Source organism: Lepidochelys olivacea (assembly GCF_965140295.1).
Source record: "Lepidochelys olivacea isolate rLepOli2 genome assembly, chromosome: 8".
Lineage (NCBI taxonomy): Eukaryota > Metazoa > Chordata > Testudines > Cheloniidae > Lepidochelys > Lepidochelys olivacea.
Window position 1 is genome coordinate 53942706 of NC_140418.1, and position 11497 is coordinate 53954202.

Sequence of the window (11497 nt, forward strand, 5' to 3'; positions counted from 1 at the left end):
CCGGCTTCTGCCAATAGGGGATCAATAGCAGGAGCAAAAGAGGGAGAACACTGATCTCTTAACTATCTTTTGGAACCCACTGTAACAAATTAAGACGTATTCCTGTCTAAGGGCCTGATCCAAAGCCCACTGCAGTCAGTGAGAGTATTTCCATTCATTGATTTCAGTGGGGTTTGGGTCCAGTCCTAAAATAGGTCACACCAGGATGGCCCTACATAAAAGGAATATGGAAACCCATTTCATGCTAGATCCTTCTCTAGAATTGCTTTTAACATGGTTTTAACCTTTGAGTCCTTCCATTGTAAGGCAGGTGGGCTTCAGCTGGCTCTTCACGCATGCAGCACTCTAAGGGCCCTGCTTCCTCCCCCATGTATAGTGCATGGGCTCCTCTGGCTACTTGACTAGTGGTCCAGTAGTCTTTTGGGAGAAAGAGAGCCCATGTTTGTATGGCTGTACTGAGCATGCACAAGCGTTCTGAGCCCATCTTGGTATGTTTCAGATCGTGCACAGGCCTGGTTTGTAGGGAGTGTGGAGATGCAAAATGTACACACACCACATATTGACAGGTAGACCCAGATGGCCAGCTGGTGTAAATCAGCAGGACTCCATTGGAGCTATGCAAGTTTACAGCAGCTGAAGATCTGGCCCGACATGTTAATCAGAGCTACTAAGGATGCCATGTGCCTGGTGCTGTTTAACTATGTTTCTAAAGAACATCTGAGCAGCCCATTGTTCCTCCTCTCTCTGTTTCTGGGCCCAGGACATCAGTGCACAGGAAATATCACAGACTGGGAGGTGCTCTAAGACTTTGTGATGCTGTAGTACAATGGATTGATATAATGCAGTAAACTATCCTTTTCTTCACAGGTCGATTCCTTTTATTAAATACTCATTTCAGTGGGTACCCTGTGCTGAACGATGGTATCGGCTGCTTTGGGATTCGTGTTCATCTTGTTGTCAGTGCTGGTGTCCATTATCGAAACTGAACTGTTGAACTGTGTTGCACAAACGTGAACATACACATATGCCCACATTCCAGTCAGCAGCACTAGTGTCTGTGTATGTGTATATATGTCCACGTGTGTGCATTGGGCACCACCCTTACACTTGTTGGACTGCAGTATTGTATCACTGTACATTTCCAGTCTGATTTGTATGCTTCTCAGAGTTTGTAGCACTATCTCTGTGAATTCTGTATCACACACACAGCACCTCTCCATACAATTCAGCCCTTCAGCCAAAAACGGAAACTGCCTGGTCAACCTCTTGTGGAGACTGCTGGCTATGAAGGAGGGGGTCTCTGAATTCATCCCTTCTATTGTCACTTCCTGATGATGAACCACATCTATCGGATGTCACTTCCTGGCAACCCAAAATAGTAGCACTTGCTTCCGTTTTTCCTCTTTGACCAAAACAAAAGAGATTTTTAAAGCCAGAAATTAACCAAAATATACAAATGTGACATTGATTCATTTAACTTGGACATGACTGGAAAAATCTTTTAGAAAATCAAAACTTAGAAGATTCTGCAAGCTTAAAAAAAGGAAATAAAAGAAAACTAAGCAGCAGAAGGGTAGATATTCCAGGGAGCTAGAAAAATCAGTCTTGGTTTTCCTTCTCTCATTGCTAAAATAAAAAAGTAGTGAAGTTTACTTGGGTGTCAGCCAGCGCAGGAACCTGTGAGCTGGGTCTCTGTAATGGAGCCTGAGACTGAAATGGCTATTAATACCAAATCCAGCCATTCTCAGTGTTTGGCCAACCAAAAAACTGCACTCTGGTCCTGAGATTTGAAAGAGGCAGGTTCCCTTCCTGTCAAGTGGTTCCCAGTCCGACAGGAGCACAGACACTGGCAGGAGAGGAGTGGTGACCTAATCAAACAAAATCCCACGAGCTTGGCTGTGTGTTTATTTCCAGGAGCCAGAGGTTAGAGAGTTTCAAAGCGTGCAGCCCTCTAACCGTGGCAACTATCTCCCCGTGGACACTCAGGAGCGCGCTGTATCTGGGAGGGCCTCCTCCATGCCACGCCTGACTGTGGATCCCCAGGTAACACCAAACAAAACCATAGCCAGACAAGCAGAAGTGGAAGTACATGGCTGTAGCTATCTGATATGAAAAGAGAACCCATATTTTTCCCTGTGATGTGTTTGATGCTGCACTGCCAGGCCCTACTGCAGTGTGCCAGGTATCGCTAGTGCTTTTCCGGTGGGTCTCTATCTGGAGGGCATTGGGAAACTGTCTATCTTAGGTGCTGACATGGCCCCCATTCCTACTGTACCTGAGCACCCCACAGTCCGTACTGTAGTTACCCTCACAACACTCCTGGGAGGGTGATGCTATTATCCCCATTGTACAGATGGTGAACTGAGGCACAGAGAGACTTGCCCAAGGTCACACAGGAAGCCTATGGTGAAACAGGGAATGGAACCCGGATCTCCCAAGATAGAACCCAAGCCACTGGACCATCCTTCTGTTCCCCCTAGCACACCCCCATTGTAGTTCAGCAGGACTGGTTCATTGGTGTTTCATTCAACATGCAACACTTTCAAAGTATCCCTCCCCACCTGACAAACATTTGTACTGACAATTACCCAATTTCTTCTTTCCTTCTTCTGCTGTTGTCCCCAAACATATGCACACGTGTCTGGCCCTGGGTAGTCTGTCCTGATCAGTCCAGGCCATGCTCCATCTCTTTGTTTGTCTGCCTGGTTTTTCTGTCTGTTTGTCTCGTATTCTGTTTTGACCGAGACATGAAAGCTTTTCTCTGGTTGTTTTCATAACCCTTTGGCACGGAGTATCAGGACCTCATATTTCTTCAGTAGTGGGGACAGTATCAACAGGCCCTTCCATGCCAAAGGGGGTGGGATGCAATGTTCCTAGTACTTTCTTTGGGTTAAATCCACATTGCTTGTCTACAGTGGCCCTTTGGGGAGTGGGGAGATAAGGAGAACTTTGCTCTGCTGATGCTACCGAGTGAACTGGTAATTTGGCACCTGGTAATGGATGGATGGATGTTTAATGGCTCTTTGTTGTATCTTTCCCAAATACTGCCTGCACAATCATCCCCAAATCGTCTGAGACAGTCCAAATGGACGCAGAAGCTGCTCTACCATCAGGCACAGAGGGGACTGACTATCTCTGGGAGGAGTGGCTGAACACAGTGTGGGGAAGGGAGGCAATATGGCAACAGCACCAAGGGACTGGAGGGAAATGGAAGGAAATAGCTTTGTTTTAAAGGGAAAAATGCACAAGCAGCAAGGGGAGGTGGCGGGAAGCAAGTCAGAAAGAAGGCACAAGAAGAGAAAGGGAGATAAATCCAAGGAGAGGGGATTGGGTGGGAGATAGAAGGGAAGGAAAAGAATGGATACAAAGATGGAGAAGGGAAAAGCAGATAAAGAAAGGCAAGAAAAATACAAGCAGGGACAAGAGAAGACAACAGTGGAGAAAGGGAAGAAAACAAGGGTTGGATTACAGGAGGGGAAAGAAATGGTGAACAGAAGAGGAGAAGCATGGAAACTGTAAAGGATCCTTTGAGATGAGAGAGGAGAGGGAATGGGGAGGAATAAGGTGGCAGAAGGGATGGAGGGATGGAAGAGAAATGGTGTAAGGGGGGTGAAGGATATGGAGAGTGTATAAAGTTAGAAGGGCAGGTAGTCGGCTATGAGAGCAACAAGAGAGAGGGCAGATGGGGAAGGGCATGGGATGAAGGACAGGATGGTGGGCTGGTAAGAAGGGGACAGGCCGAGGAGAAGTACATGGAAATATGGCAGTAGTTATGCAAATACATTGAAAAGGAGAGAGACATGGGAGCAAATAAGCCAATAGGAGCTTTCCTTTCTCTTCCCTTTTGAATTTCCTTTGCTCTTCTTTTTTCTGTGCTGATTAACACCAGCTGAGAATCTGGCCCTATCTTTTTAATTCAATGGTAGATGCTGGAGCAGCTCTGGAGACTTTGCTGTTAAATTTCCTGCACTCCCTCCTGGAAGGTGTCTGAGCAGGAGACACTGCACTAGTCTTTCTCTGATATTAGACACCTTGACTTCGGAGTGGCCTATCTGCCTCCCCCTGCTGCTGCTGGCTTCCATTAATCATCCCATGGGGTGCATTTCCAGGTGGTTACAGACACGAGCTCTATGAGACGATCATTCTCCACCATCCGGGACAAGCGTCCTAACAGCTCCTGGCTGGATGAGTTCTCCATGGAGCGAAGCAGTGAAAACACCTACAAGTCACGCCGGCGCAGTTACCACTCCTCGCTGCAGCTGTCTGCTCGCCGCCTGAATGCAGACTCAGGTGAGGGGGGTCTTTCCCAGAGTACAAGAATCTTCTTCGGTGAGTAATTCACTCCTTTCTGCAGGCGGAGCTTCAGTGTTACTATTGGGTATGGCAGAGTCGTGGAGCACTCTGCCCAAAGACAATGGTAAAGAATCGAGAACTAGAAGTCCAATCCAGTCTAGCTTTATCATCATGCATTGCTCTTCTCATGTGAGATGTGCAGTAGAACAGTATACAGGATTAAATTATACAGTCGGAGAGTTCCACAAGGAGCAAGGAGGTGAGGGAGCTGCTAAGAAATATGGGCAAGGGAGACATATTTTTATGAAATCTGAAAATAGATGGAGAGTCCATGAGCCAGAGAGATGCAGGAGCTGCAAAGAGGAAAGCTACCTTGTATCAGGTGTGGAGATGACAGAAAAGCAGCGGGGGCTGAACAAGCAGAGGGGGCAGCAGGCAGACCAGGGAAGAAATAGTGTTCTATAAAAGTTGCACCTGCAGTCCAAGAGTTGCCAAAATGAGGTGCCAGAACAGCTGCAGCAGGCCAGCTGGTGTCCCATGTTTGGGTCTTGGTCTGGGGTCCCTCCCACTGCGGTCCAGCATTCCTCCAGCTGGCATGGGCCACAAAACATCTGTCTCAGGTCCCTATGATTGGGCTACCAACCAGGCCCTTGCTCCAGTGTCCATCTGGCTCAGCTCTACTCGGTGTGGGGTGTTCTTCCTCTAACCCTGAAGGGGGCCACCCCCGTCCTGGTCTCCTGTTGCTCCTTCACGCCGGCAGCAGCATGTACAGGAGTTGTGCTGAGCCACTAGCACTCTTCTACAGCAGCAATGCCATCTGTCCCCTGTCCCAGGCAGCATCAGGATTGGCAGTGGTCAAGTTTGCCATCCCTGCCTTACATGAGTGGCTACAGATCCTCAACTCTGGCTCCCACTATAGGTGCAAAGGATTCACTGCAGCACCAGTTGAGTTTGGTGCCACTGGCTTTCTGATTGGCAAGTGCTATTTATGTGAAGGAGAAGAGGGGGCTATGCAGGGATGGGCCAAAACAATGGCAAAATGGTTTGGTGTATATCCATGAGCTGCCCCAAGAGGGAGTGAGAAGTAGAGAGAAATCAGGTCTGTAAGCTAAGCTGGAGTCAGTCTGTAGAAGACTTGAGAAACCAGGTGTGAACTGGATCCTGATGTGACCAGGGAGCCAGTGGAACTGTATGGAGACAGGGCTGCAGCATTCATAGAATCATAGAATATCAGAGTTGGAAGGGACCTCAGGAGGTCATCTAGTCCAACCCCCTGCTCAAAAGCAGGACCCATACCCAATTAAATCATCCCAGCCAGGGCTTTGTCAAGCCTGACCTTAAAAACTTCTAAGGAAGGAGATTCCACCACCTCCCTAGGCAACGCATTCCAGTGTTTCACCACCCTCCTAGTGAAAAAGTTTTTCCTAATATCCAACCTAAACCTCCCACACTGCAACTTGAGACCATTACTCCTTGTCCTGTCCTCTTCCACCACTGAGAATAGTCTAGAACCATCCTCTCTGGAACTACCTCTCAGGTAGTTGAAAGCAGCTAACAAATCCCCCCTCATTCTTCTCTTCCGCAGACTAAACAATCCCGGTTCCCTCAGCCTCTCCTCATAACTCATGTGTTCCAGACCCCTAATAATTTTTGTTGCCCTTCGCTGGACTCTCTCCAATGTATCCACATCCTTCTTGTAGTGTGGGGCCCAAAACTGGACACAGTACTCCACATGAGGCCTCACCAATGTCGAATAGAGGGGGACGATCACATCCCTCGATCTGCTCGCTATGCCCCTACTTATACATCCCAAAATGCCATTGGCCTTCTTGGCAACAAGGGCACACTGCTGGCTCATATTCAGCTTCTTGTCCACTGTCACCCCTAGGTCCTTTTCCGCAGAACTGCTGCCTAGCCATTCGGTCCCTAGTCTGTAGCTGTGCATTGGGTTCATTCTGCACCTCTTGGAGTCTGGTGAGGTGGGACTTGGCAAAGCCATGGAGAAGAGAGTTGCCATGGCTCAGGCATGGATGAGAATTTCCGCTGAAAGTGAGGCAGTGGCTTGCATTGGCATCGTTGTGGAGCGGGTGATGAGCAGGTTTACAGGCACGGGCGATGTGGGAGGAGAAGGAAAGTTCAGATGCTAAGATTACAGGCAGTGGAGGCAAATGGGAGGTTTGTGCCAAGAAGGCAGGAGGTAGAGTTGTGATTGAGGATGGCCAGGCGTTCCCCTGAAAGAAGCTGCGACAGAGTCCTGGTGTTTACTTGGTTCAGACAGGTCGAAAGTACATGGGGCGCGGCTCACCAAATGCACTTACAGTTCCATCTGGCTGAGAGTGGTGCTGCAGGGAAGCATAAAGGTGGAGAAAAGTTGACTGAGAAGGAGAAGTCACAGAACAGCAACAGGCTGAGAATTGAGCCTTCTGGGGCTTAGTCAAGGTGGTGTCTTGACACAGGAGGAGTCGCCATCAGAGACAGAGAGGAAACAGCCCAATAAAACGAGAGCAGAACCATTGTAGGAGGGAGCAGTACAGTTCAGAAGGTGCCGCAGAAGGAGAAAGTGGTCCATGGTGTCAGAGGACGCACTGAGGCTCTGGAGAAAGAGGAAGGAGAAAGACTTTGTCAGCCCCAAGTAAAGAGGTCATTAACTATCCAGAGGAGAGCAATTTCCATGCTATGAACACAGCCACCGCAGACTGAAGGAAATCACAACGGCTGTCACAAGCACTTTGCTTAGGAGGAAGAGGAGGGTGTAAGAAGATACTAAGCAGTAGAGATACACTCCTCCTTTGGTGGGGTAGAGGGAGCTTTTACAGGATCCTAGGCATGGGGACAGCGCCGCACCTGCCTGGCCTAGGGGAAGTGTTGGTTTAGCAGAATGGAGAGAGTATGAGAGAGAGGGAGCTCTGGACGTTAGAGTTAAGACAACAGCACCCTCCTAGGGTGGTTATGATCTCTGGACCCCCACTTTGAAGAAATTGCAGCAACTGTCCCACTGGGAAGCCTTACAGTCTGGCTTTGTCCTCCCCAGGCCACAGGTCGGAGACACATCGCTCGGGCGGCAGAGAACGAGGGCGATCCAAAGAACGCAAGCACCTGCTGTCCCCGGACATCTCCCGCTGCAACTCGGAGGAGAGGAGTCCTCAGGCAGACGGCGAGTCTCCTGTCCGGCGCCAGTCCAGGTCACCCAGCGAGGGCAGGTCGCAGACGCCAAACAGGCAGGTAGGGATGAAACCAGCAGCCCAAACGCCATTGTTCCAGGCAGGGATCCTGGGGCAGGAAAGGAGGCAAGCAATCATTCCCCCCGGAAATCTGTAAAAACACTGAGATCCCTGCACTCCTATCTCTGGGGTTAGGCAGCCGTTGGTCAATTATTCTGTATATTACGGTAGCGCTGAAAAGTCCTACCTGCCACTGGAGCTCTGTTGTGATAGGGGCTGTGCAAACACATAGCCAGAGACAGACTCTGCCTCCAAAAGCGTCCTAGCTAATTAGACAGGACAGACAATGGGTGGGAGGGGAAACATGGGCACAGACAGGTGATGTGACCTAGGTCACAGAGTCAGTCCATGGCAGACCCTGGACCAGGACGCCTGAGTCCCCATTCAGGACTCTATCCACTAGACCACACAGGGTGTTATTGTATTATCCTAGTGCAACCTGTGTGGTTTGCCTTTGTGAAAGCACAGTGCCCAGGAACGTAAGTGCCTCTTCTGTAAATCTAGCAGGGAACTGGTGGTGGTGGTGATAATAGTACCAAGTCCTATGCCATGTGCCATCAATTAGAAAGCTTATTGTAGTGCTACCAGTAGCTGAGGAAGAGTCTCATTCCTCCATATAGCTCTTTGCCATAGGAGCCCCAGCCACCTTCAACCCATCCCTGTTTAAGTCTAAGGGTTTTTTGCCTTTTCTTCCCTATCATCCCCCCAACCAAGACACAAGCCCAGCTTCTCCAGGGCCTTGCCCCTTGTCCAATCATTTACACCCATGATGTGTGGGTGTGAAATGGTACCATTCTTCTTGGTAGTATTTGACACCCCTTTTCCACTAGTGCAAACAGCTGCCCAAGCAGCACAGCGGGGGAGAATCAGGCCTGTTCATGTGAACAGTTTCTTTGTCAGTGTGTTTGAGAACACCGTTAATTACCACTGACACCATGTGGGGTTGCAGACGTCCGTCCCTGACCTTGTCGGTGCACCTTTGTGATGCAACAAGTGTAGGACTGTGAAATGGATGATTGTGATGCCCAATGCACACCATTGTGAGATCACTGAAGGAAAGTGGGAGCAGCTGAGACAATTTCCACCTCCGTTTACTCTGTTCTAATTTCCTGAGGCCTGGTCTTCACCAGGAGTTGGTCTATGCTGAAGAGCTACATCAGCGTAGCTCCGTCTCTCAGGGGTGTGAAAAATTCTCACCCCTCAAAGACATAGTCAAGCTGACCCAATCCCTGGTGTAGACAGTGCTAGGTCTATGGAAGAATTCTTCCATCAGTCTAGCTACCGCCTCTCAGGGAGGTGGATTAGCTACACCAATGAGAGAACCGGGGGCACTGCTGCGGCGTTGATGCTGTGGCATAGACGCTTCCCTACATCACCAGAATTCTTCCGTCGACCTAGCGGTGTCTGCAGTGGGGTTAGGTTGATCTTACTCCATTGCATAGAACATGACATTTTTCACAGCCCTGAGCAATGTAGCGAGGAATTTTAGGTGTAGCCCAGGTGTAACTCAAGGTAAAATCCTCGTGAAGACAAAGCAGATTGGAGTATTCACAGGAGTTTGCAGGTTGAGTTCAAGACCAGGCTCTCCCGTGGCTAACTGGATTTAAGAAGACACCTCATATTCTAGGGAAGACACAGCCATGGAGAGATGACTTTTCATCAGGGGCTTCTGAAGGGGCAGGACACAGCTTTTGACCAAACCATCCCATCCCAATTGTGCTGTACACGTGATTGTCTCCTTCCATTTTGCAGGGCATGGGCTCTCTGAGTGAAAGCTCCATCCCCTCTATATCTGACACCAGCACCCCGAGACGAGGCCGCCGGCAGCTCCCTCCAGTCCCACCAAAGCCGCGGCCACTCCTCTCTTATGCCTCCATGATGCGGCACTCCTGTGACACCTCCCCGCAACCTGACGAGAGCGAGGGGGGGTCCCCTCTGTTCTCCCAGGCCCTGGAGACGAACGACACCTGCCTGACCGAGTCTTCCAGCTCTCCGCAGGGAAAGCAGAGCCGGCACTCCACCCCCCAGCGCTACATCTCAGAGCCATACCTGGCCCTGCACGACGACTCCCACGCCTCAGACTGCGGCGAGGAGGAGACGCTCACCTTTGAGGCTGCTGTAGCCACCAGTCTTGGCCGCTCCAACACCATCGGGTCAGCCCCTCCCCTGCGGCACGGCTGGCAGATGCCCAACGGGCACTACAGGAGAAGGAGGAGAGGAGCGGCGCAAGGGGTGATGTGTGGGGCTAGCATCGATGTGCTAAGTGATACGGAAGAAGATGACAAGTGCTAGAGGCCGCTCCCTCCCTCTGTTGCATGCTCTTCGCCACGCGTGGGAATGAAACGAACCCAAAATCAAATGCAGGAGAAATAAAATCTTTGTGCAAAAAAAAATTTGAACCCGCTGACCACTCCCCACTTTTTTTCTGCACAAAGAAGCATTTGATTCGCTTGCACGCCTCTGGTCCAGTAAGGCTCACACACCAGTGGGATGAGTGTGAAACCATGGAAATGCCCCTCCCAAGCAAAAGAGGACTTTATGCCTATGGGAAACCAGAGGATGGATCTGCTGCCAAGCAAAACTCAGCAGGAAGCAGCCAGGACCCAGAGATTTATATGTATTTGCCTTGTTCCCTTGAAGCTTGGCAAAAGATCCCGGCAGGCGGCTTTGAGCACGTTTAATTTTTCCCTTGGGAAGTCAGAGTGGGATGATCGAGACAGATGCGGGGCCCTTCCAGAGACACAGACACCATCACTGGGGTTCTCTTGTGCTGCCCGTGGCTTTTGGTTTGCTTCCCAGATGTGTTAGTGACAAAACTGCCAGGAGGAAGGTGGGGTGGGGGCAGGCGATGGCACTGGGGCCCAGCAGACAGACAGCCACTGCTGTGCATGGTGGGAGGGGATGGGTTCGGGTGAAACCAAAACAAAACAGCTTGTACCATGGGGAGATTGTGGGAGGAGGGGCTGGGGGCAATGCTGCTGAACGTAACCACCTTGCTCATACATATATTATTTATATACTGAGAACTATAGGTATGTGTGTGTGTATATACGGTATGTGTGTGTATATATATTTATATGCTGTATATATAAAGATATACACATGCAGGTATTTGTTTTAGTCAACTGGTGCACGCTATCTTCAGGGCCACTTTTCTCCCGCAGGACCTCTAGCCAGCAGGCGAAGACTTTCTCTTGAGTTACGGTGCCAGGTATGGTATTTTTCCTAACCTGCGTCTTGTTCAGTTGAACAAACGAGGCTGGGTCAGGCTCCTCTTTTCCCCTGCCTGGAAGGCGGCAGACCTGTTGTTTGAAATGCAAAATACAGTTGTAGGTGGATTTAAAACAAAAGAAAACACCTTCCGGGAGATATTAACATGGGTGGCGGTTTTATTTTGGGCTGGGCTGTGATTTTTGCATGTGGTTGAGCACCAGCTAGATTGAGGATCTGAGTGTGTGCCAAGGAAGTTACCACTTCACAGTTTACACTTGGGCACTTATTTGAGTTCCTTGCTGGGCTATGGGACTTTGAAAATCTAGAGAAAGGGGTGGGAATATCTCTTTACACCAATACCTCCCCACTCCCTCTCGTGTGTGCAGCTGGCCTGGCACCATACTCTCCCGTCCTTGCGGCTCAGGTGCCTCTGTGTTTCACTGATGCACGGACAGAGTGTGCACTAGGGGTCTGATCCAAAGCTCACTAAAGTCAGTGGAAGTGTTCCCACTAATATCAGTGGGCTTTGGATCAGGTCCTGATTGATGCCCCTTTGTACTGGCTGAGCGTGAAAGTCTTGTGCACTAGCAAACTGCTTTGGCAAACACAAGCAGACTCTGTCCTAATGAGCCACCCTAGTGCCAGTTGAGCAGGGCTAGGTGATGCAGAGAAGTATGTAAATCTCTGCCCAGCCCAGTCCTAACCCAAGAGACCCTGAGGAAATGAATCCACCCTCTCGAACAATGAAACTGAAGGACTGAGCACAGTAC

General features: G+C 49.8%; 1 protein-coding gene across 2 annotated transcripts in view; it reads left to right on the forward strand.

The window, feature by feature from the left end:
* Positions 1–10625, forward strand: part of CACNA1E (calcium voltage-gated channel subunit alpha1 E) — a 257484-nt gene extending 246859 nt beyond the window's left edge. For both annotated transcript variants that reach the window (XM_084636282.1, XM_084636281.1), the window contains 4 exons: positions 1915–2043; positions 4110–4290; positions 7325–7515; positions 9267–10625. In XM_084636282.1, coding sequence (XP_084492408.1) covers positions 1915–2043; positions 4110–4290; positions 7325–7515; positions 9267–9806 — 1041 coding nt within the window. In that variant the 3' untranslated portion in view covers positions 9807–10625. The remainder of the gene's footprint in view (positions 1–1914; positions 2044–4109; positions 4291–7324; positions 7516–9266) is intronic.
* The last annotated feature ends 872 nt before the right edge of the window (positions 10626–11497 follow it).